We start from the raw sequence: 25,103 nt of genomic DNA, 5'->3' as shown, positions 1-25,103 counted from the left end.
CCCTTGGCCGGGCTCAGGAATGTCCCACGATCAGTACCCCACCGCCCACCCTTTTCTTGCTTCAGGGTGCGGCCAGGGCAGGGGTCTGCGGTGACTGTTGGGGTGCACAGGAGATGTCCCCCTGGACGGGAGGACCCAGCCCTTGTCTCTCTCCCTCCTTGGAGCCTGGAGATCAGAGGGGTTTCTCCCTGGGCCTCAGTTTCATCATCTGTGAAATGGGGCCGCGCCTCGGACCTGCCCCGCATTGTGTGTGATTGAAATGCTGGCATCGCGTGCTGTGTGCTCGGCGCTTCGCTCCTAGGGTGCTCAGGGCAATGGCTGCCGTTGTCATAACAGCCTACCCCCGATCTTCTGGCCCCGGCCACACTCTGAGCCTGCTGGTCTCGGGGTGTCGGCTCTGCGTGAGGGGGGCTGAGAGCATGGCTCTTCCGGGTGGGCTGGACCCAGGCTCTAGGAGGAGCCCTTCTAGGTGCCGGCTTAAGCCACCCACATGCTCGCTCGGGGGTGGGGGTAGGGCTGGGGGGGGACGTGGGGGGCCTGGCCCTCACACCCGCCTCCCAGGGGGACCCAGGGGCCTAGGCCACGCTTCTGATGTCAGCCACATTCCCGAGGGCTCCCGTCACCCCCTTTTAGTGGGTCTGGATTGGGGGCTCCCTGGGGGACGGTGTGGTCTGGCGATGGTGACGTGCTTGGCCCGTCCTCCCGGCCCACGCCCCAAACCAAATGCTCTCCCCGAGTTTGGTGAGTCAGGAGCCCCCTTTTTCCTGGCTCATGGGGGGATGGGGGCTCAGGGCTTCCACGTGCACGCTGTGGACACCCCGCTTTCCATCATGGCCCAGGTCTGACGGAGACCCTGCAGCAGCTGCTCCCACAGCCTCTGTCCCCCCTCCCCCCTCCCCGTGGACCTGGCGCCCTCCCCGGAGCTGCCCCTGGTGGTCCCAGGCGGGGCCTGGGGGGCCTGGCGGAGGCACAATGCCCGCCTTCACCGCCCGGCCGGCCAGCCTGTTGAATTCACGGCCACCAGCCCTTTCCACCACATGTTCCTGTTTTCCTAATAAGTCCTGGGCGGTGAGAGGGGAGGGAGGCGGGGAGGCCCCAGGCCGCTCAGAAACCGTCACGTGATGGTGAAATACAAGAATCCTAGAAAGGGTATCTCCCCGCGGCTCCATCCCGCCCTCGCCCTCCCCCTCCCCGGCCGCACCAGCTCCGAGGTAACCGTAGACACCAGCCCGCCCGCCTCCAGGGTGCAGGACGGCACTTCGGTTGGCCCTCGAGGCTGGCTGGTGAGGAGCTGTGCCCACACCCCTGGGCCCGGGGGCATCGGGCCTGGGGCTTGGGAGGGGGCGTCACGGGAGAACAGGGTGCGTTTGTTAGAAGCGAAACTTGGCGAGCTCGCCAGGGATGCGGGGGCGTCGAGGCCCTGTGTGTTCGGTTCCAGCCGGGGAGGGGGTGCAGGGGGGCACGGCTCCCCCACCCGCTGGGCTGGGCAGCTGCCTGCCGTTCCCGGAGGCCGCTATTTATAATCTCTTCTGCGTGTGTGCGCGCGTGTGTGTGCGTGTGTGTCTAATCCCTCCTCTTCTCCTCATTCTGCAGAAGAAGGCCGAAGCTGCACACCGGATCCTGGAAGGCCTGGGACCCCAGGTGGAGCTGGTGAGCCCGGGAAACGGGGGGGGGGGGGGGCGGGGGGGGGCAGGACTCTAGGAGGGGGCGGCAGGTGGGCGTTGGGGGGGGGGGGGAGGAAGTTCCTATTGCCAAGCGCTGCCCTGTCCCCCGCGAGGCAGGAAATACACCCTCTGATAAGGCCTGGCAGATAGCCTGGGGGGCCGGGCGCGTAGGGGCGGGCAGAGCCGTGGCGCTCCGGCCGGCCTCCCACGCCTGCTGCTCAGGCTGCAGGAAGATGGACCCCTGGGAGCCCAGCCCGCGTGGGAAGCCCCCGCTCGAGGCCGAGGATCTGAGTTCAAGCCTGAGACCTGCCGCCTCGGCGCTGTGTGACCCTGAGCCGGGGTCTGCACTGCTCTGCGCCTCACTCCTGTCTGTGCAATGGGAACAATAGTAGCCCCTGTGCCTCTGGGGGAGAAGGGGATGAGCTCTTTTTAAAAAATATATGTTTTTATTGATGTCAGACAGGAAGGGAGACAGAGAGACATCAGTGATGAGAGAGAATCACAGACCGGCTGCCCCCTTCACGCCCCCAACTGGGGATGGAGCCCGCAACCGGGCACGTGCCCTGACAGGGAACCGAACTGTAACCTTCTGGTTCACAGGTTGACGCTCCACCCCTGAGCCACGCCGGCGGGACTGGAGCCTAGTTTTAAACTGAGCTCCACCGTGCTTTCTGCGTGGCCGTGGGGAAGGCCGGGGCGCTCTCGCTGTGGGTGGGGAGTCGGGGTCTCCGTGAGGTTAAAGGTTTGTGGTGCGGGCTCCTTAGCCAGGCCCGGGCCCCCGTGAGCGCTCAGCTCAGCAGGGTGAACACCGAGGAGGGGCGCCGAGTGGCCCCTCAGCAGTTTGCCCCCGAGTTGGTCCTGTGGTGACAGCTGCCCCCCAACCGGGGGTCGTTCCTCGGGCCAGCGGAGAACACCTGGCCTTTCGCGGCTCCTTCCCCTCCCCCTTCTCTCAGGGCAGACGCACACGGGTGGTGGGGGGCTCCTCTGGAGACCCGCCCGGGGCGTGTCCCGCTCCCTGGGATGTCTCTAGCTGCTCTGACTTCGTTCCTGTTGGTAGCTTTATGAAGCTGTGATTCACACGCCGCACAATTCACCCATTTAAAGCGAGTTCAGCGATTGCTGAGCGAGTTCACAGATGCGCACGGCCGTCTCCACCATCGTGGTGAGAGGATTTCAGCATCTCAGAAAGAACTCTACCCTCAGCTGGCCTGGCCTAACCTCCTCGTCTCTCCCCGCCTCCCCCCAACCACACACACTTTCTGTCCCTGTGGGTGTATCTATTCTGGACACGCATATCCATGGACTCACACATCAGGTGGCCTGTAGTGTCCGGCTCCGCTCGCTCCGTATCGTGTGACACTGAGCGTCACCCACACGGTAGGAGGTCTCGGGGCTTCCTTCCTGTTCAGGGCTGCGTAGTATTCCACCGGCCGGAGGACCATGTGTAGTGTATCCTGCATCCATCGACGGGCATCAGGATGCCTCTGCTTTTGGCCGTTATAAATACAGGGACCGAGAACGGTAACACACATGTTTCCATGTGGACGTGTGTGTTCCTTCCTTGTGGGTGTCTCCCCAGGACAGGAATGACCGACCCGGTAATTCTACGCGTATCCCCTCGAGGAACTGCCGGACTGTTGTCCAGAGTTGCCGCTCCGTTTTCTAGCCCCACCAGTCGGCTGCCTCTTGCCTCAGTTTCCCCTTCTTACAACAGGACGGCGGGATGAGAGCGGGCCTGACCTACTTAGTCCCGGGCCTCCTGAGTGGGGGTGTGAACGGAGGGCACTGTGTCTGGGGCCCGAGGACGCCAGGGTGGGGGGGGTGCGGGAAGCAGGCAACGGCCCGGGACCGGACAGGAGTCGCCGGGCTCAGGGTCTGTGTGGGGTCACCCCTGCTTGGGGGTCCCGGAGCGGAGGCCCCTCGAGGGGCGGGGTGTCAGGTGGCCGCGTGGCTGTCCCTGGAGCCTCTGACCGCTTCCCGCTGACGTGGCAGGCTGTGGCTTGGTGGACTCGGTGAGCCCGCGGAGGAGACTCCCGTGGACGGGCACACGCCGTGGGTCGGACCCGTGGAAGTGGCCCCGCCCACCCCTTTTCTAGATGAGGCACAGAGAGGGCGGCGCCGTGCCCGGGGTCACACAGCAGGAGATGTGTGCTGAGCCCCTGGGGGTGTGGCCAAGTAGCTGTGACAGGCCCCGCCTCTGCTGGTCACCGCAAGGCCCGGAGGTGTCCTGGGGGAGGCAGGTCAGAGGGCACCCTCTGCAGGGGCCACTCCGTGCCTCCCAGGAGGCGGGGCCGGGAGGATCAGGGGTCACGGGCCACCCCGTTGGGAATCGGTTCCCTGCGGTGTCACTCGGCCGCAGCGGGGGCGCTCAGCGAGGGGTGTCTGGGCCCAGGAGGAATGAGCACGTGGCGGGGACCCCGCCCAGCGTCCCCAGCACCCCCAGCCCGGGAGGGAGGCCTGGCTGGAGCAGGGGCCGCGGGAGGCTGCACGCAGGCAGCGCCGGCCCCGCTGCTTGAGTCACCGGTTTCCTTCCTGTTGGAGGAGCTATTTTTAGCCCATGGTGTCCCCACAGGGTGCGGGCCGGGGCTGACACCTCATTCCCCCTCAGCTCGTCCACCTGGGCTGGCGGGCTCTCTGGCTGCTCCCCCACCCCCCGCTGGGTGGAGTCGGCCCGAAGGGGGACCCCCGCCTGGTCCCCAAGCCCGGCTCTTCCTTCTGAGTCATAAGGGCGTGCCTCCCGCTTCTGCCCAGAGCTGCACCATCGGTGTTGCCGTCAGACACGCCTCTTCTATGAGACACACCTCTCCTGTCAGACACCCTCCCCCATCAGACACCTCTCCTGTCAGACACGCCTCCCCCATCAGACACCCTCCCCCGTCAGACACGCCTCTTCTATGAGACACACCTCTCCTGTCAGACACGCCTCCCCCATCAGACACCCTCCCCCGTCAGACACGCCTCTTCTATGAGACACACCTCTCCTGTCAGACACGCCTCCCCCGTCAGACACCTCACCTCCCCATCAGACACCCTCCCCTGTCAGACACCCCTATCAGACACGCCTCCCCTCACCCTCTCCCCTGCCCTCCTCTCGGTGGGCTGTGCCCCCATTTTTAGACGAGGAAATGGAGGCGTGGAGAGGGGAGACCCAGGCCCCGGCACAGCCTGGCTCCGGGTCTGTGGGAGGGAGTCCCCTCCAGGTGTGGCCCCAGCAGAGGGGAAACCTGTGAGGGAGGGAGGGCAGGGCAAGCTGAGCCCCACGGTTGCTGTGGCTGTGGGGTCGGGGTCGCCTGGTGGGGCCGGGGTCGCCTGGTGGGGCCGAGGTCGCCTGGTGGGGCCGAGGTCGCCTGGTGGGGCCGGGGTCGCCTGGTGGGGCCGAGGTCGCCTGGTGGGGCCGGGGTCGCCTGGTGGCCACTGTCCTGGGACCCGTCTCTTGGCGGATGAGGCCCTGCCGGCCTGTGCAGCCTCCTGCAGGGGGGCTTGTGTTGTGCTGCTGTGGGTGGTCCCGTCAGCCAGTCATCAGGTCTGTGGGTGTCAGGAGGCGTGTGCGCTCCGTCTCCAGGGAGACGTTCCAGGGCGGAGCCTGGTGCGCCCTCTTCCCTCACCCCCGGCCCTGCCTGAGGCCTCAGGACTCCGGGCCTCGTCCTTCCCGTCCTGCTGGGTCCTCACTCTCTGTACCTGGTTCTTCTACCGCAGTCACCCATGGCTGCCCTGCGGTTCCTGCTGCCTGTGGGCCCGCGGGGGTGGGGGTGGGGGAGGGGACACAGACACACAGATGGACATGGGGGTACAGGCAGAGAGCGAGAGCAAGAGAGGGGGATGGGGGAGGGGGACAGACACACAGATGGACATGGGGGTACAGGCAGAGAGCGAGAGCAAGAGGGGGGGGATGGGATTCTAGTGTTGGTTCATCTCCCACCAGCTGTGGGCAAGTGCTTTCAACTCCCAGGGACTCAGCCCTCCCACCTGTAAAACGGGACGAGAACCGAGCTCGTTAGCTGCTGCTGCGTAACAAAGCAGCCCAGAACTCAGTGGCTCGAGACAACCCCGTCAGCTGTTTGCCGTGAGGATAGAAGTCAGCTGAGCGTGTCTGTTGCTACGGGCCCAGCTCGCTCACGTGTGTGGCCAGCTGGGCAGCGGGCAGGCTCGGCTGACGTGGACCTGGAGAGGAAGCAGATGTGCAGACACACACTTCCAAGCCTCTGCTTTCACGAGGTTCACTCTGCCCCGTTGGCCAAAGCCAGGGTGTGGCCGGACCCAGGGCGGCAGGGAGAATGGGTGCCGTGATCCGGTCGCCGCCCCTGATGGGGACAAGGACACGGGTACGTGGGCATTTCTGCCGAGCGCTGGGCTGAGAACGCCCGGGTACTGCCTCCTGGCATCTTCACAACAACCCTGCGAGTCCAGCCCTGTTTGTAGACGAAACCCGGAGGCCCAGATGGCGTGAGTGACTCGCCCAGAGACACGGCCCGGGCGCGCCAGGACCAGCTGTGCCCCCAGGCCGTGCCCCAAGTCCCCGGCGGTGGGGCTGCCGTCCAGAGGGGCTGCCCAGCATCTCGCCGAACTCCGGACCCGTCGCACACCCTGCAGCGACTTGCTGCTTCCCTTGTGCGCACTTGGGCTGCTCGTGGGCCCGGCCGTTCCTTTTTCAGTGCTGTATAGTACTCCGGTGCAACTCATCTCCTTACCCAGCCTCTGGCGGCGGGCGTTTAGCTTGCTAACAGGCGTTGTGAGGAGTAGTGCTGTCCCGGCATCTGACACCACCTCCCAGGGTCGGGGTTGGGGGGCGCACAGGGCCCCAGCATCTCTGCTGCTGCTGCAGGAGGGGCGGGGGCCAGAGGGCAGACATTTTTTTTAACTATACATTTTTATTGCTTTCAGAGAGGAAAGGAGAGAGAGAGAAACATCCATGATGAGAGAGAATCACGGATCGGCTGCCTCCTGCACGCCCCACACTGGGGATGGAGCCTGCAACCTGGGCCTGTGCCCTGACCAGGGATCGAACCCTGACCTCCTGGTTCATAGGTTGATGCTCAACCACTGAGCCACGCCGGCCGGGCCCACGTTCAGTCTGTAACACAGGCTTCTTCACGGCTCTCCGAAGCCTGTTATCCGTGTACGAGGGTATGAGCCGTGCATCAGCCTCTCTGGCCCCTCACCCTCGCCAGTGCCTGGCGTGGCAGGCTTGTCCCCGTCCGTGGGGGGGCTGACGTGGCGCTCTCCGTGGTTCGGATGCTGAGAAGTTGGTCAGTTTTCCCGGTTGGAGGTCATTGCCGATCCCGGCTGCCCTGGACGGGTGTGCCTGTCCCTGGTGCTCGGGCCAGCACAGCCCGGTGCCCCCAGAGTAGCCGCGGTGCCTTGGCAGGAAGTCATGGTGCCACCGCTGTGTCCCGAGGGTCACAGTCTGTTCTGCTGGCGCCGCAGGCTGGGTCCCCGTGTTCCCGTCACGCCTGCCGGCGGCCGGTTCTCACGCCAGCGGACCGACAGCTCCCAGGTGTCAGGGCCTCGGGCGCTGGGCCGGGCCGGGAGTGCTGGCTGCGGGCACTGTAGTGGGGCCGCCGCCCGGCCGGCCCTGACGAACCTCCTCTCCCTTCCTCCGCAGCCGCTGTACAACCAGCCCTCCGACACCCGGCAGTACCATGAGAACATCAAAATGTGAGTACGCCGGCCGCGTGCAGGCGCGCGGGTGGGGCTGGCACCTGGGTGTGGGGTGGGACACGGGCTCTCAGTCCCATTGGGGCTGCCAGCCAAGGCCAGGTGCAGGAGGAGGGGCAGAAGGGGGTGGTTTGGGCCAGAATTGGGGGCCAGGCAGGATCTGGGTGGGGTGTGAGCAGCCTGGGGTGGGGAGAGGGGACATAGGTCTCAGGTCGGGGAGGGCGGGCGAGGACGCTGTGCGCTGCGTGCATAGCCCTGGAGAGACGAGGTGGAGGCGCGGAGTCCCCGCCCCGTGTGAGCAGGAGGGCCCTGCTGGGCGCAGGAGAGGGGGCTTAGCAGGATGGGGCGGCCCCGGGGCGAGCAGGGTCCCGTGGTTTGGGCTCTGGTCCGAGCGTACGTGGGCGTGTCCTGCGGTCGGCATGGCAGGTGCACCTGGGACGCGGCCAGTGCGGGCAGTGGGAGCACCCGTCTCGGCCCCAGGCTTTGCAGGTGCCCAGTGATGGGTCCCCACAAGGGGGCCTGTCGTCAGGGGATGCGAGGGGCCAGGCAGCCTCAGCCAGGTGCCACCCACGCGCTCTGCGGGCTCAGCTGGCTCCAAGGGGGCGCCGGGCCTGTTCTGGGTGCTGGTGGCTCCGTGTCTGCACGTGGGAGCGAGGCGCTGGCCGCGTGGCTGCGGCGGGGCCAGCTTGTCCTCGGGATGCATGAACAGGAGCATCACCGCGTGTTGTCACCCTGGGACCTGCCTGGCCCTGCGGCCACGGCTGGAGGCGGGGACCCCAGATGGAAGGTGATGGGGTGCGAGTGTACTCTCTGGGCCTGACACAGCGGGGATCCGGTGGGCGTGCCCACCTGAGGGGGGCTGCTGGGAACTGTCACTCATTCACTCATTCATTCATTCACTCATTCATTCATTCAGTCAGTCATTCACACAGTTATCGAGCACCTACCCTGTGCCAAGGCCTGGCCTGGGCCCTGGGGATTGAACTCTGAACAGAACGGAGACCCTGTGCCCCCCTCAATTGTTGCATCTGCCAGTGGAGACAAACTGAGTTAAAGAGACGAGAGAACTTCCACGAGTAAAAGGCGCTGTGGTCACGGCCACCGGAGCGCTGCACGCTCGGACCCTCCGCGCCGGAGCGTGGTTCCCTCGGACTGGGCTCTGGCGCTCGAGCACTAGGCTGCGATGTTACCCGCGATGTATCGCCGAAAGCCGGCCATCGCTTACTGAGTAACGTGGATGTTTTCAGGCGATAGAAGCCACCGCAGAGCCCCACGCGAAAAGCAAAAGGGACCCACACTGTAATGTTAGCGAGTAAGACACCAATGCCGCTGCATCGGTTTTTAAAAATATGTATTTACTTATTATCACTTTAAAACATTTTTATTGATTTCAGAGAGGGAGGGAGAGGGATAGAGAGAGAAACATCAGTGATAAGAGAGAATCATCGCTCAGCTGCCTCCTGCACGCCCCGCACTGGGGATGGAGCCCACAACCTGGGCCTGTGCCCTAACTGGGAATCGAGCCGTGACCTCCTGGTTCATAGGTCAACACTCAACCACTGAGCCACACCGGCCAGGCTTAAAATCTTTTATTTTTTAATAAAGATTTAAAAATGGTAAATGTTGACATGATTGCCATTGTCCCCCCCTCCCCCTCCTTTGCCCACCTCCACCTGCCCCCGCTTCCCCTTCCGCTGGCCTCCTCCACACTGTTGCCGGTGCCCGTGGGGCATGCATTTGGCGAATGCCTTCTCTGTTTAAGTCGAATAGAACGATGGGCTTCCTGAGGCCGGCGCCCCATCCTCACCCCCCGCCATCGGCATCCGGGGTCGCTCCGGTCCGCTGGGGACATGGTGGCAACGCGTGCGACCGCTTCGGGAAAGCTGTCCTAAGTCACAGATGACCGAGCTTAAGTTTAAAGCACAGAGATGAGGAGTTTAAACTTCTCACATAATAAGTACGCGGCCAACTTTATGTTCGAAAGGCGTACCCTAAGTCCAGTGTTTTAGCGTAGATGTCCTTAGGACTTTAATTTTTTAGCAACAGTTTTCCACGAAAATGATGGCTTCTCCCGTGTCTTAAATGTCAGCGTGTTCACCCTTAAATCCGTGCAGCCATTCACTTTAGAAAGTGCTGTCTCGATGGCAAAGGGTGTGATGGCAGGAAACGGGAGGGGTGACTTGAGCCAGGGGATCAGGGCAGGGCAGGACCTGAGGGTTAAGTGAACTCTTGGAAGCGGAGTGGCAGCTGGCAGTGCAAAGGCCCTGGGGCCCGTGAGCTGGCGGGATCACCAAAGGCCAGCGAGGGCCAAGGGGGTGGGTGAAGGGGAGGGAGGTGCTGGGACTGGTAGGAGCTTGGGTCTCGTTATCTGTGCGGAGGGAGGCCAGGGATGGGCTTATTCTGGGAAGTGACACACGTGGGTTTTTGTGTTTAAAGGCTGGTGCTGGGGCTGCAGGGCAGAAGGCACTGGGATTGGGAGACCTCGGCGGGATCACTGCAGCCATCTGGGCACGCAGCCTGGCCCTGTGGGAGCTGTGGGGTGAGGGGTGGGGGGTCAGGGACAGGGGGTCCCGTGGACGCCAAGGCGGGAGGTCTGGGCGGCAGTGGGGATAGACGGCGAGGCTGTGTCCTGAGATGGCAGCTGAGGGTGCAGAGACAGGTTTAGGTCCACGAACATCCGGCCCTTGTGGCCACTCGCTTCCTCTCAGTGCCTCGGTTTGCCCATCTGTGAAATGGGGACGACACAGCGCCTGCCTCCTAGGGCTGCTGAGGGTTCAGGGAGTCCCTGTCCCTGAGGCACCGAGCTCCGTGTCAGGCGCGTGGGAAGCGTTCTGGGATTTCTGTCCTTGCTTTTTTTTTTTTTCCTTAAATCCTTACCGAGTGAGGATATTTTTCCATTGATTTTTAGAGATAACTCGAGGGAGGGAAAGAGACACAGAGAGAGAGAAACATCGATGTGAGAGAGAGACACATCGATTGGTTGCCTCCCTCCCACACACGCCCCAACCAGGGCCGGGGATCCAGGCTGCAACCGAGGTTCGTGCCCTGGACCAGAATCGAACCCACCGCCGTTCAGGCCTCAGGCGGATGCTCTAACCACTGGGCGGCCGGCCAGGGCTGTCCCTCTGACTGTGCAGATGCCCAGGGCTGCTGCTCGTCCGCCCCTTCTTCCCACAAAGTGTCTGGAGCACCTGCCGGGTGCTGGCCCCGCTCTGGGCCGGGGAGGCCACCGCGGGCGAGGCCTGGTGCTGGGCGGTGCAGGCAGGAATGACACGCCTGCCAGGTGGTGACAGCTTGATAGGGCAGAGGGACCCGGCTGGGGGGGTCACCGGGCTCCCCCTCGCGCCCTTGACCCCTTGTGCCCCCAGGCCCCCCTCCCCCGCCTCCTCCCAGGCCCCGCCCTCCTGCTGCTCTAAGTGCCCCCAGGTGGGAGGTGATCCCTCCCCGAGGACCTGCGCTGTCACTTTAATTTCTCGCCGTCTGCGTGCTGGGCCGGGAGCTGCAGTTAATTTCACGCCTGACTTCCTGCCGCGCCGGCGATTTCTGCGCGTGCAGGTCACCTGGACCCACCTCCGCTGCTCTCCCTCCGCCACCTGCCGCCTCGGACGCACGGGGTGGGGAGGGGGGGGTGGGGGGTGGCTGCCTGGGCCCCACGGTGGGGACCTGCCAGACCCCTCCGGCCGTGGGGGAGCAGGGGGCGGGGCTGGCGACAGCCCGAGTGGAATAAGTGGGTGCTCTGTTGAGGGAGGGGTCCCCCTCTGCACATCTGCCCGGAGGGCTCTCGGCTGCACGTGCTGGTGTCGTGAAAACCCCATGCGAGCCCGGCCGGTGTGGCTCAGTGGTTGAGCGTGAACCTATGAACCTGGAGGTCAGGGTTCGATTCCCGGTCAGGGCACAGGCCTGTGTTGTGGGCTGGATCCCAGGGTGGGGCGTGCAGGAGGCAGCCGGTCCATGACTCTCTCTCATCACAGATGTTTCTCTCTCCCTCTCCCTTCCTCTCTGAAATCAGTGAGGATATATATTTAAAAACACACACCTGCGATTCGGTGGGACTGACCCACGGGGAGAGTTACCGCTGCCGCCCTGGGTCCTGCCGTGGCCTCCCCCGCTGCTCCCTCGCCTGGTGGCCGAGCCCGGGCACGGCCTGCCCCTCGGTCCCCTCTTCCCTCGGGTCCTGTGTGTGCTTCCCGTGTGCTGTAGGCTCCCCGCTTTTCTGGCCCCGCAGCCCGATTTCCTCCCCCTCCTGCCTCCTCTGGGGGGTCCGCGGAGGGGCAGCCCAGGGCCGTGCGGATGGGAAGGTCGCCGGGACCCGGGGACTGTTCACAGGTGTTTGTGGTCTTGTCTGGAGGTTCAGAGAGGTTCAGGAACCTCCCCAGGGTTGCGCAGCCCAGCTCCCGGCCCCATCTGCGCACCCCCCTCCCCTGTTTTCTCTCCGGGGCCTCCAGTCCGGGCCCTGCCCCCTCTGGCCCAGTGACCTAGGCGAGTCCCCTCCCTCTGCCCGACAGTAGCCGGTCTCCTTGGAGCATCTGTTTCACGGGGAAAAGGGCTTTGGACCATCCGGCACTGGATCTGACGGGCTCTTCCCACGGCTTTCGGGGTCCTGCCCTGGCATCTCCATCTGACTCTTCCCCCCCCACCCACCCCTGCCCAGCTCTGGGTCTGGCTCCCCAGGAATGCCCCTCCTCACCCCTCCACATTCACTGTCACTCCTTCCCAGCCTGGAACCTCTGCTTTCCCCAAACCCCAGCTCAAACCTCTCCTCCTCCAGGCAGCCTCCCCGGATTGCCCCAAGCTTTTCTTTCCCAGAACTGCCCAGGGCCTGGCCAGAGTCTCCTCAAACGTCCAGAGTCTTCGTTTCCTCGTCTCCTAAGAGCGCACCTCACAGCAGCCTTGCAAACACGGCTCTGAGAATGTCCCGATCTCCCCCACCGCTGCGCAGACACCCACGCGTGTGGGCCCATGCCCTTGGCTCAGCCAGGCTGTCTGTGCTTCCCCCGTTTCCCTGCAAAGGTCCATTTTCTGGCCCAAGGTCGGACCCAGGCTCCCACCTCCCGCTCTGCCTTGGCCCTCAGTCAGTCCGCAGCCGGTGCCGGTCCCTCCGCCTTCCGTGGCTCTCCCCGTGGTTCTCCGGAGGCGGGCACTGTGCAGGGAGGACTGGCAGGGGGCGTGTAGAATGTCCCTCAGTTGGCGTTTGTCTGATGTTTCCGGGAGGAGGCCGGGCTTGCAGATTTGGGGAAGAGTCCCAGAGACCGAGGGAGGCGCCCGCCCCGCCTGAGTGCAGGTGTGGGGTCTCAGGCGTGGGCTCTCCAGGCCGTGTTCCTGGTCTGGGCTGTGGCTGTGTCTCCGTGGCCACTTGTCCACGGCCGACGTGGGCCACGGGCAGAGGGGAGCTGCGTGCGCGTGGGGGTGGTGGCAGCTCCAGGGGAGTCAGGAAGCCACCAACGCTCTGCCCCCCTTTAAGTCCCCCTTTTCTGCCACCCAAACTCATCCCAATTGTGGGGGGCCCTTCAGGATTGGGGGAGAGGACGAGGACATGGCAGGTGGGGCTCGCGGAGGGCAATGGGTCTCGTCTCACCAAGTTCGGGCACAGGCGCCTCGGGGCCAGCGGGGCCCCTTCAGGAGCCGGGAGACCCGAGCCCACTGACTGACCGCCCCTCGCTGTCCTCCTCCCGCGTAGAAACCAGGCGATGCGGAAAAAGTTGATCTTGTACTTCAAGAGGAGGAACCACGCCCGGAAACAATGGGTAAGTCACCCCGCGCCCCCCACCCTATCCCGTCCCGCCCCCGTGGGGGACAGTCCAGACCCCATCAGGCCACGCCCATTGGGCTGCCCGCTGCGGCCGCCTCATTACCACGTGTCCAGGCTGCAAAGCAAAGCCGAGGACAGCGACAGTCGCGGAAATAGCTGCCACAGGGCTGGGGGCGTGGCTGCCCCGGGTCTGAGTCGGGCTGGAATTCTGTTCTCCACCCCCCCCCCCCACCCCCCATGGGAAATCCGGTTCCTTGTCATCAGAGGAGCCATGGGGGCCTTCCAGGCGGGGAGAGAGGGGTTTGTGGTAAGAGGTGGAGGATGGTGATTGCAGGAAGCGCCCTTAGAAACGAGGTTGGCCCGGGAGGCAGCTCCGAGTCCTGCCTGGAGGGCACGTGGGCTGGGACACGTGCAGCTGTGGTTTTCAGGGAAGTTAGGGCCCAGTGATTGGGGGGGGAGTTACCCGTTAGTGTTCTTTCAGCGCCACAGGGAAGAAGGGCTGGTTCAGATGGGGCAGAGGGAAGGGATTGATGAGGCCGAGAAAGTCGGCTGGGTGGAGCGCAGGAGTGGCTTGATCAGGTTTCACCTTCATTTCTATGCAGTTGTTTATGCCCAACGCTGTATGTTAATTCATTGACAAACTGGTTTCCCGGTGGGACCTGAATTCCCGCAGCAGGTTCGAGGCTTCCAGAGCCAGGAGAGAGCTCCCCTCTCTTAGGCCATCTCCCCGAAGCCCTGATTGGACCCCTGGAGGGCGTAGGCCCCTCTGAGCCAGTTTCTGGACTCACCTGCCCTGGTCCCAGACCTCAGCTGGGCCCTCAGAGAGAGGAGACACTTCTGGCCCAGAGACTGGGCAACTGGGACGCTGGGTGGGCCGCATTTGGGACCCCAGGGCCCCGTGGGCTTCCCACCCTTTCTTTTCTCAAGATGGTGTCCAGAGGGGCCTGGGCAGGGTGGACGGCGGTCGTGAAACTGGACGTCCTGTCTCACTCATTGAGTGAAATAGTCACCAAGCACCTGGCGCGGTGCTGAGTGTAGGAGACACAGACATGCTGTGCAGAGGGATGAGGAGAGGTGACCTCAGTGCTGAGGTGGGAATGACGGTGACGATCTGGAGGTTGGGGTGTCAGGCAGAGGGCACAGCACGTGCAAAGGCCCTGGGGCAGGAGCGGCCACGATCACACAGGATGGAGTGTAGGGGGCAGGCCTGAAGTGCAGGGCAGGAGTGGGGGCGTGGTTGACATGACCTTGCCCGGATTCGAATCCTGGACCCTTCAGTCCACAGGCAGGTGCTCTATCCACTGAGCCGAAGGGGCTAGGGCTGGGCACGAGGGGTTCCTGATGGTGCTGACATGCGGAGAGGCGTTGAAGCGAGGCTCCAGGCTGCGCCATCTGTTCCCGCAGCCGTTAGGGAGGGGGCCGGGGTCTCCCAGGCGACAGACACTCCCCGCCTGCTGCCAGCAGGTCACCTTGGAGACTGGGAAGCCGGGCAGCTATGTCCTGGGCGGCGGGAGTCTTTCCTCCGAGGACATAGAGCAGGTGGCCCTGCGGTTGGACACGGACGGGGACTCCCTCGTCTTGGATGATTGGAGCTCGGGTCCTCACACCCACCCCGGGCCTGGGGTGGGGAACTGTTCAGAGAGGGGGTCATGCTTCCTGGGAGGCCGGGGGGACACCGGGAGCCCCAGCGTCTGGTGCAGCTTCCTGTGATGATGACGCGGCTCTGTGCGCCGTCCGCTGCGGACGGGCCCGGCCACGGAGGCTGCCGAGCGCTGGGCGTGTGGCTGGGAGGCCAGGGACCGAGTTTGGACTGTCACTGAAATGTATGTGACTTGGACAGAACAGCCACACGCGGCTGGTGGCTCCCCTAGGGGACGAGGCCTTTCGAGGGGGAGGCCAGGCAGGGCGGCTGGGCCCCGGGGGGGTGAGGGGGAGCCGACCAGGAACCACGCGCCCTGGGGAAACCTGTGGTTTTCTTCAGGGGCCGGGTCTGCCCAGGTTTCACGTGACCGTGCCTGCGTGCGTATGTCTGTGTGACTGTGTGTCCGTGCCTGTGTGTGTGCATCTGTATGTCTGTGCACGTGTGCATGTGTGTCTCTGTGTGTGTGCCTGTGAGGCCGTGCATGTGTGTGTATGTGCAGCTGTGTGTGCATGCATCAGTGTGAGACTGTGCTTGTGTGTGCATGACTGAATGCATGTGTGTGTGTGCCTGTGAGGCCATGCATGTGTGTGTGTGTGCAGCTGTGTGTGCATGCATCAGTGTGAGACTGTGCTTGTGTGTGCATGACTGAATGCATGTGTGTGTGTGCCTATGAGGCCATGCATGTGTGTGCGCGCACACATGCATCAGTGTGAGGCTGTGCGTGTGTGTGACTGTGAATGCGTGTGTGTGACTGAATGCATGTGTGTGTGACTGTGAATGCGTGTGTGTACATGCATCTGTGTGACTGCATGTGTGCATGTGTGTCTGTGCACGTGCATCGGTGTGACCGTGCGTCCGTGCAGAGTGGGCGGCAGCGGGAGGCTGTGGTCGGGTGCAGGGGCACCCTCAGCAGTGCCCCCTGCCCCCGCGGTGCCCAGGAGCAGAAGTTCTGCCAGCGCTATGACCAGCTCATGGAGGCCTGGGAGAAGAAGGTGGAGCGCATCGAGAACAACCCACGGCGGCGGGCCAAGGAGAGCAAGGTGCGCGAGTACTACGAGAAGCAGTTCCCGGAGATCCGCAAGCAGCGCGAGCTGCAGGAGCGCATGCAGAGGTGAGCGGGCGCCCGCGCCTCCCTCCTCCCGCCTCCCGCCTCCCGCCTCCCGAGCGCGAGCCTGGGCAGCGGGAGCCCGGCCTGCATGAACCGGACAGCACAGTGCAAAGTGGGAGCGCAGCGGGTTCTCACACCGGCCGCCCCAGGGGCGATGTGTCACTCGGACCCCGCTGGGCCTTGACACTTACTTGAGACTTAGATGCATCCCTGCGAGCAAGCGCGTTTGCTTCTGCCCATGTACCCTGGGCTGGGGCCCACCAGCTCCGTTCACTGTGTGGTCTGCGCGGCCCCTGAGGGCGGCTGCGTTTGAGATCCCTGGTGGATCAGAGGGGAGAGGACCGCCTGGCGTAGAAGCCGGGAGCAGGCAGCTGGTCTGCTGTGGCCCTGTGTGAGGATTGAGTGAAAGCCTGTGGGGCAGTGCCCAGCACACAGTAGGTGCTCAGTGTCCAGCGCATAGTAGGTGCTCAGCGAGGTGTGGCTCCGGCCCCTGTTGTCCTGTTCCCTTTAGTGACATAGGTGAGGTGATGGGCCAGCAGCAGTAATGACAGACCTCACTGACTGTTGGGACACTTCCAGTGTCTACCGGTGCCTCCTCCCGGCCCTGGGAGCTGGTGCCACGTGGGCCCCGTGCTAAAGGGTAGGAAACGGAGGCACAGTCTGCAGGGGCTGAGCCGGGACGGGCACGTGGATCTGCGTGGCTGGCCTCTTTGAGCGCATCTCAGAGAGAGAAGGCGCCGAGCACCTGCTAGTGTTGGGGTTCAGGCGTCCTCGGGCCAGGCTGGGGGCCCTCTGCTCTGCCCTGGACCCCTGGGCTCGGGGCTGTCCCTGTGGGTGGGGGCGCCCCGGCCCCGCCCCGCTGCCCACAGGCCGCCTCAGGGGAAGTTGTGGGCTCGGTCTGAGCCACGGCACCGCCTCGCATAGGGCTGTCGCGCGGCCGGTCCTGAGTGTGTCCCTCTGGCTCCCAGCAGGGTGGGCCAGCGCGGCAGCGGGCTCTCCATGTCGGCCGCCCGGAGCGAGCACGAGGTGTCCGAGATCATCGACGGCCTCTCGGAGCAGGAGGTGAGTCCGCGGCCCTGACTCTGACTCACCCTGGACGGTGCAAATCCAAGGGGGTGGGGGGGGGTCACCGAAGTGGGGGCAGGGCCAGGGCAGGAGCTCAGACACGGGGAGTGGCCATCGCCTGCCCCAGGGGGCATCTAATGAACAACATAAACGAATGAACAGAATAGACCCAGAGACATGGAGGCATGGAATAGACCGGAGTCTCAGGGAGGGGAGGGAGGGAAGCGATCAAACAAAGAACTTGCACGCGTATGTGCACAACCCAGGGACGCAGACGATTGGGGTGGTGAATGCCTGGGGCGGGGGGGCTAGAAGGGGTCAAGCGGGGAGGAAGGGGGTCATAGGAAATACTTTCATCAATAAAGAACTATTAAAGATTTAAGAAAAAAAGATGTAAATTTTAAATTTATTTATTTGGATGTTTTTAGAGAAGTTGGGGCGGGGGAGTGAGAGAGAAACATGGATGTGTTGTTGCACCTGCTGACGCATTCATTGGCTGCTGCTGTGTGTGCCCGTCGGCCGAGTCCCACTGGCAGCCGGAAGGCAGGGGCCCTGGCCTGGGTCAGCCTCCCACTGTGCACCCGGCGGGCACCCCCTCTCAGGCCTCACAGCCCTGCCTGCTCCGGCGGGGGCACCCCTGGGACCCCGAGCTCAGCCCGTGTGACCCTGGCTGGGGCCCAGAGAGGGCCCTGTGCGCCCGGGGAGGGGCTGGTGCTGGCCTGTCCCCTCCCAGGTCTGTAGGTCAAGCCTGTCCGGTGCCAGCCCCCTCCTCCATGCTCCCAACACCACAGCGGGCACCAGGGCTCCTCGAGGAGGCGGAGTCACCTTCCTCCCGGGACTCGTGTCCCGTGGGGCGTGCGTGCGGTCACTGCAGCTCAGCGCCGTAGCCAGCGGCTGTTGACATTGAAATCAGCTGCCCGGCCGGCGTGGCTCAGTGGTTGAGCCTTGACCTGTGAAGCAGGAGGTCACAGTTCGATTCCCGGTCAAGGGCACATGCGGGCTCCATCCCCCGTGTGGGGCGTGCAGGAGGCAGCCGATTCACGGTTCTCTCTCATCCTTGATGTTTCTGTCTCTCGCTCCCTCTCCCTTCCTCTCTGCAATCAATAGAAATATATTTAAAAAGTAATAATAAGTTGGAATCAGCTAAAATGAAATAGTTAACTTCCAGTTTCTCAGTCACACCGGGAGCACTGCGCGGTACTTGGCAGCCGCACGGTCCATGGCTCCACGCTGGACGGAGGTGGACTGTTCTCTCGGCAGTGCTGCTGCGGCCCGAGGGCCAGGGGTCAGCCGAGGGCTGGGGATGGGTACCTGGATTACATGGCAGCGTCTTGGGCCCCACCCCCACCCCCACCCCAGCGGTTCCGGGGGGGCCGTCCCGGGGCGGAGCCTGGAGTCGCTCTCACCGAGCTCCTCGCGTGGTTCCCACTTAGGGGGCTCCCTCTCCGCCCGTCGGAAAGGGCCCTCGTTGTAGAACTTTGCACGATCCGTGCCCGTTTCAAACCCCGTTCAGCCCACAGAAAGCAGAACTCGGGTGCCTGTGCCCACAGCCGCACCCGTGTGCCTGCCCCAGTCCCCGCCCAACGCCGCGGCCACGGGCAGGTCCCACGGCGGCACGGACGGGCTGGGTTTGCCCTGGGAGCCAGAGGAGGGCGGCCCTTCCCCCTGGGTCCCCTGCCTGCCTCAGGGCCTGGGAAGTCTGGGCTGGTCCACATCCCCAGGGCCTGGCACTGGCATCCTCAGGGCATCCTCGGGGCGCAGGGCCAGCGGCTAGGGGGCCGAGACTCGCCGCAGCAGCGCAGCCCCCCTGAGGCTCCCTGGAGGCTGGGCAGGAGGAGACCTCCCCGTCCTTCGGGGAGCTGTCAGCCGGGGGCGCAGGCCCCGTCGGGGAGAGAGAGGGAGGCAGCTCTGTAGGCCGAGCGGGGGTCCTGCCGGTGCCCGTGACCATGGCCATGGTCCCCCAGTGTTCTCCTCGGGCAGCTGGGCGGCTTGGGGCTCCGGGGTCCCTTCTCCCAGCTGGGTCAGGACACACACGCACACACACAGGACACACACACAGGACACACACACAGGACACACACACACACACACACACACGCACCAACACTGAGCGGAGGGTCGGATGAGGGAGGCTGTGGCCTGGCTGGGTGTCCGCCTGCCTCTGGACGTGGGTGATGAACGGCCGAGAGATGAGCCCAGCTGAGTGGCCGCCCCAATGCATTATGGGTGACTCCCGCCAGGCATGGGCTGCGCAGGCCTGATCCCAGGTGGACACGTGGGGGGCGGTGGGGGAGAGTGGGGAGCTGGACACCAGGGCTGGGCAGCAAGTGGTTCTGACTCTGTCCCCAGCCCCCCCACCCCACCCCCCGTGCCCTCTGAGCCTGAGTGGCCAGGCCCACGTCCCGAGCTCACGTGGCCCAGCCGCCCCGAACATCCCACGGTGGCTTCTGGCGCCTGCATTTCCCGTGGAAGATTCACGGCCCCGTCTCCCGGCGGACGGGCGGCTGCTGCTCTTCGCAGCAAATTTACAGCTGGGCCCACCGCAGGCCTGTCTGGCTGCCTTTTTCTATTTCCTTTCTATTTTTTTAAAAAATATATTTTTATTGATTTCAGAGAGGAAGGGAGAGGGAGAGAGAGAAACATCCATGATGAGAACCATGGATCGGCTGCCTCCTGCACGCCCCCTACTGGGGATCAATCCCACAACCCAGGCATGTGTCCTGACTGGGAATCGAACCCGGGACCCTTCAGTCCGCAGGTGGACGTTCTACCCACTGAGCCACACCGGCCAGGGCTGGGGCTGCCTTTAAATCCCCCTCCCCCGGCACGGGCTACTGTTATTTTTCACTCATCATTCTCTCTCTGTTTCACATTTTCCCACTCTCACCTGGAGCATCCATCTCCCCCCTCCCCCGTCTCCCCGCACGTCACCTGGGTCCCTGTCCCTGTCCTGTCCCTGGCATCGCGCGCTCGCTGACCGGGCCCCTCCTCCGTCTCCCGGCAGAACCTGGAGAAGCAGATGCGGCAGCTGGCCGTGATCCCGCCCATGCTGTACGACGCAGACCAGCAGCGCATCAAGTTTATCAACATGAACGGGCTCATGGACGACCCCATGAAGGTGTACAAGGACCGGCAGGTCATGAACATGTGGAGCGAGCAGGAGAAGGAGACGTTCCGCGAGAAGTGAGTCTGGCGCGGAGGGTCGAGGGGTCGGGGGGGTCGGGGTGGCGGCGGCGGCGGCCGGGCTCGCGGGCCTCTGGGCCCTGCCCTGGCCCAGCCGGGACAGTGACCACAGACCGGGCGCTTAGAGCAACAGGAATTCGTCATCTCGGTGCCGGAGGCCAGAGGTGCAAGGTCAGGGTGTGGGCAGGGCCGGTTCCTTCTGACTTCAGAGGGAGGAAGGGGGGGAGGGAGAGAGAGAACCGTCAGTGGTGAGAGAGAATCACCGATCGGCTGCCTCCCGCACGCCCCGCACTGGTTCATGGGTCAAGGCTCAACCCCTGAGCCAGGCCGGCTGGGCAGCGCCGGTTCCGGATCCCTTCTGTGTCGCTCTCCTGGCTCCCGCTGTTCCCAGCAGTGCCTGTCACCGTGGCTTGTACTGCGGCCGGATCACTGTATCTCCTCTTGTCTTCACGTCCCCCCCTTTGTGTTCCCGTGTCTCTTATCTCCCCCCGAGAGGCAGGAGGGAGGGAACTGAGGCTTGGGCTGCAACAGACGGGCCTCCACCACTACCCGCGAGGAAGGCCTGTGGGCAGGACAGTTCCTTTAAGACGTGGGGCCGGGCCTGGGGCAGCCTCTGCCCTTCCCAGGGTCGGAGGTCGGGGGTTGGGCGCCGGACGGGTCAGCCAGTACGGACACCGGGACTTGGCGGAGCAGGAGGAGGGTCCCCGGTCCCACGGGATCCAGCCGTCTCCTCAGGAAGTAGCGCTGTGGGGAGCAGTTCCCGCGGCGTGTTTAGGGTTTAAGCTCCGAGACGGAAAAGCCCAGGTCCCGGTGGCTCCTGCTGGGTCCTGGCGACCACAGGGGCGCTCGCTCCACCCTGGAGTCAAGTCCTCTGTCCCCCGTAGGAGGCACGCGACGGTAGAGCAGTCGGGGGCTGCTAGTAAGCGTTGCTGTGGCGTTAGGCATTTAGATCCCCCCGTGTCGTCGGCGTTCCTGTGGGTTTACGCCGTCTTCCCCCCAAAAAGGTGCTTGTGGGTCACTCGGCTAACGCACCGGCGGGGCCGGGCCGGGCCGGGCCGGGCCGGGCCGATGCCTGCTGGACCCGTTTGGACTGTGGTCCTGGTTGAGGCTCATTTTCAGTGGGATTGGTCGCCCTTTGACAGTCACGCGTGGGTGGCATAGGGCTCTGCCACTCCCCGTCTCTGGGCCTCAGTTTTCCCATCTGTAAACTGGGTGAGCAGCCGTGCGTCGCTCTTCAGCTGTCGCGAGGCTCCCAGTCACGGTCGGTCCCGAGTCATCGTTGACCAAGGACACACGTGTGGATTGGGGGGAGGTGGACAGGTGACCTAGGACATGTCCAGGCTCCATTCCTGATCTCCTAGGGGCCGTCTCCGCTGGAGAAACCCCCGCAGAAAGGATTGGGGGGGAGAGGGGAGGAAATGTCCTGGGGTGGGAGAGGGAGGGGCCAGAGCCGGTCTGTCTGGAACAGGAGGGCGTTCGGCGCTCCAGCGTTGCGAGCCGCCCGAGGCGGGATCCCAGGCGGGGAAGCCGGCCACCGAGTCCTGGCTTCCTCCGGGAGGGGAGAAGAGGCCATTCCGGATTTTCCGGTGTCTGGTCGGGGAGCCGGGGAGGGGCCCTCTGGCCTCCCGCCCGGCCATCTGGAGGGCCAGGCGCTGGCCCAGGCGCCCTCCTGGGATCCAGGCCCCGGCCTCTCAGGCAGCCTCTTCTCTCCCCCAGGGCGGCCGCGGGGCCGGGGCACCGCGTGGGGACGGCCGGGCCAAGGCTGGGCCCGGGGCCAGTGGCTCCACCCGGCCTCCCCGGGGCCCGGGCAGCCCTGACCCACATCCCCACCCCCGCCGGCCGGCCGCCTGCTCCCGTGGCCCTGACGTTTCGGCCTGGCTGCGCGCTTTCCCAGTAATTCCCCGGCTTCCCAGGAAGCCAGTTGGTGGGGCGCCAGCTCCCGCCACCCCTCTGGCTGCTGGCCCTTCTCGTGGCCTCCTTGGCCGCCCTGCCTCCCGCCCGCCTCCCCGCGGGCAGTCAGAGCCGTGCTCCCTGACCCGTGGCCTCGCTGGGGGAGGCCCGTGGGCCGGGCGCGGCCGGCTTCCCAGGCCCGGCTGCAGAGAGAGACAAAGGCAGATTTTAAAAGGGGGGGCGGGAACCCCACCGAGAGCCGCGTGCTATGTCCTCATTTTTCCTGGAAGCCGCCTCCAGCAGGACAAACAAATATATTTTCAAAGGCGCTAAAACCAGTGACTCACTCCCAGCAACGCCCTCTCGCAGTCCTTGGCCCGCCCGCCACCCTTCCCACACCCCCCTGGGTTAATTGCTCCGAGTGGGGCGGTGCCCGCCACGCCGGGCCAGCGGAGATGGCAGGCTCCCGGGAGCTCGGCGGCCGCCCCGCCGGGGAGCCCCCCTCGGCCCGGGCTCAGGCCCACTCTTCTCTCCCCGCAGGTTCATGCAGCACCCCAAGAACTTCGGCCTGATCGCCTCGTTCCTGGAGAGGAAGGTGAGTCACGCCAGCCGGGCCGCCCCGCCCCGCGCCCCGCTGGCATCCACTCCTGGGGCGGCCGCTGGGCCGGGCGAAGGGCCTCCCCCCTCCCCACCTGTGGGGCTTCTGTCGAGAGCCCTTTGCTCTGCGGCCCTGTCTGTCTGTCAGTCCTTCCCTCCTTCCCTCCTGGGAGCTTAGCCACAGGCCCCGCCCACACCTCCCGGGCCCACGGGGCGGAGCTCGGGCCGGGAAAGCCCAGGGGAGCCCAGTGCTGGGCGTCCGGAGCCAGCGCCTCGTGCGTGCGTGGCCGCCAGCGTCCAGGCCGCCTGGGCCCCGGTTCTGGGCGCCGGGCGTCCTGATTAAGGCTTTATTGGCCAGAGTGGCGTTCTCCCCGGGGCAGGACGGAGTGGCTTCCTGGCCGTCTGATACTCACTGCGTGTGTGCTGACACCCGATGCCAAGCCAGGCACGTGGCCTGCGAGTCCCCATCCCCTCGGACACACCTTCCCCTGGCACCGACTCTCGAACCCCACTTCAGGCCCAGGTCACCGGGGCGGCGCCCCTCTCTGCTCCGGCTCCCTCTGGGTGTCCCCGACACAGTGAAGCCCCCGGGTGCCGCCCCGAGGCCCCTGGTCCATGGGTGGACGCTCACCCACTGAGCCACACCCGCTGGGCATCCAGTGTGCTGCTTTTTTATTTCTCTCTCTTTTTTTTTTTAATATATATTTTATTGATTTTTTACAGAGAGGAAGGGAGAGGGATAGAGAGTTAGAAACATCGATGAGAGAGAAACATCGATCAGCTGCCTCCTGCACACCCCCTACTGGGGATGTGCCTGCAACCAAGGTACATGCCCTTGACCGGAATCGAACCTGGGACCCTTGAGTCCTCAGGCCGACGCTCTATCCACTGAGCCAAGCCGGTTAGGGCTGTTAATTTTTATTGATTGGTTTTAGGGAGAGAGAAACACGGATTCGTTGTTCCACTTACTGACGCACTCGTTGGTTGCTTCCCGTGTTCCCTGACCTGGGGTGGGACCCGCAACCTTGGTATATCAGGACGACACGCTGACCCACTGAGCCACCCGGCCAGGGCCCTCCGCTGTTTCTAGGACATCCTCCGACGGGGTCCCTTTGGGCAGGGAGGGGTGGGGGGCTCCGACCCAGGCCCCCTTGGGAAGACCAAGGCAGGGAACATGCGTAAACCCTCCAGGAGATGAGAGTCGCGCGGGAGCGGGAGTCAGTCTGGACGCGCGAAGCTTGGAAGAGGTTGTTTAGGCCCAAATCTTCGGGAAAAGGAGGCTGGGGTGAGAGAAGGGGGACCCCAGGCAGACCCCGGGGAGCGGGGAGCCTGAATCTGCCCACCTGGACGCTGGCAGCCTGTCCTGGGCCGGGAGGGCAGCCTTGTCGGCACCGTCACCGGCAGCGGTAACGCCGTTTAGAACAGATGACACCTCCGCCTGTGGCCTGTGTGCGGACGCTGTCCGCCACTCACCCACCTGCTTGATCTTCAGGACAGCGCGGAAGGGTGTGACATTAGCATCCCCGTTTTACAGGCGAGGAAACTGACACAGGGCAGTAGCCCGGCCACGGCCACGCAGCCAGGGCCTGGACGAGGCGGGATCCGAACCCAGGCCCGCGGCTCCCGGCCGCCTGCTCAGCCCGCCCATGCTGGGCACCCCTCAGCGCCTTCTCTCTCTCCGCCCGCAGACCGTGGCGGAGTGCGTCCTCTACTACTACCTGACCAAGAAGAACGAGAACTATAAGAGCCTGGTGAGGCGGAGCTACCGGCGCCGCGGGAAGAGCCAGGTGAGCGGCCGGGCCGGGCGGTGGGCCTCTGGGACCGTTCCGGCATGCTCGGCTGTGGCGGCGGGCTCCCTCCCGTCCCGGCGACTGGGACGCCCTCTCCGGGAGCGTCTGGCCTTCCCCAGCAGCGAGGAGCAGAGCTGGGAGAGGTGGCCATTCGGTTCTCAGCCTGGAAGATTCTAGAATCAGCTGGGCGACCCAGGGCCCCTGGGGTTCAAAGGCGACTCCATTCTCCGCCCCAGCTGGCTTGGTTTGGCTCTGTGGATAGAGCACCGGCCCGCAGAACGAAGGGTCCCGGGTTCGATTCTGGTCAAGGACACGTGGCTCAGTTGCAGGCCGGCTCCCCGGCCCCGGTCGGAGCCACGCTAGAGGCAGGCAGTCCATGTGTCTCTCTCTGTCTCGCTCTCTCTCTCCTCCTCCTTTCCTCTCTCCCTAAAAATCAATGGAAACAAACAAACAAATAAAAAAGGGCTACATTCTGAGAGCTGAGCTGGGCTCCCCGGCTGATGTGGGCCGGCCCGCGAACATACCATTTTAGAGACCTGGTAACGGTTGCGTGTTTATTTTAACGCGTATTTGAAAGAAGGAATAGCCAGCACTGCGTCCCGTGACTTTTCCGCCGTCGCTGCTCAGGGCGAGACTGAAGGGTTATTTAAGTCAGAGCCGCGCCTGGCAGCCTGGCCCGCCACCTGCTTCTGTGAATCAAGTTTTATTGGCACGTGGCCACGCCCCCTCATTTGCATATCGCCGTGGCAACAGCCCATGT

At 64.5% G+C, this 25,103-nt stretch overlaps 1 protein-coding gene across 1 annotated transcript in view; it reads left to right on the top strand.

Moving 5' to 3' along the window:
- Positions 1 to 25,103, top strand: part of NCOR2 (nuclear receptor corepressor 2) — a 139,334-nt gene that overhangs the window by 55,338 nt on the left and 58,893 nt on the right. The window contains 8 exon segments of the mRNA XM_070399965.1: positions 1,594 to 1,650; positions 7,267 to 7,319; positions 12,997 to 13,063; positions 15,649 to 15,821; positions 16,787 to 16,880; positions 19,888 to 20,066; positions 22,497 to 22,551; positions 24,242 to 24,340. Coding sequence (XP_070256066.1) covers positions 1,594 to 1,650; positions 7,267 to 7,319; positions 12,997 to 13,063; positions 15,649 to 15,821; positions 16,787 to 16,880; positions 19,888 to 20,066; positions 22,497 to 22,551; positions 24,242 to 24,340 — 777 coding nt within the window.

This window comes from Myotis yumanensis, unplaced genomic scaffold (genome assembly GCF_028538775.1).
Source record: "Myotis yumanensis isolate MYYU_CA2020_CCGP unplaced genomic scaffold, mMyoYum1.0.hap1 SCAF_19, whole genome shotgun sequence".
NCBI classification, from domain to species: domain Eukaryota; kingdom Metazoa; phylum Chordata; class Mammalia; order Chiroptera; family Vespertilionidae; genus Myotis; species Myotis yumanensis.
The sequence above is the reverse complement of the archived record's forward strand: the minus strand, read 5'-3'. Positions and strand labels throughout refer to the sequence as shown.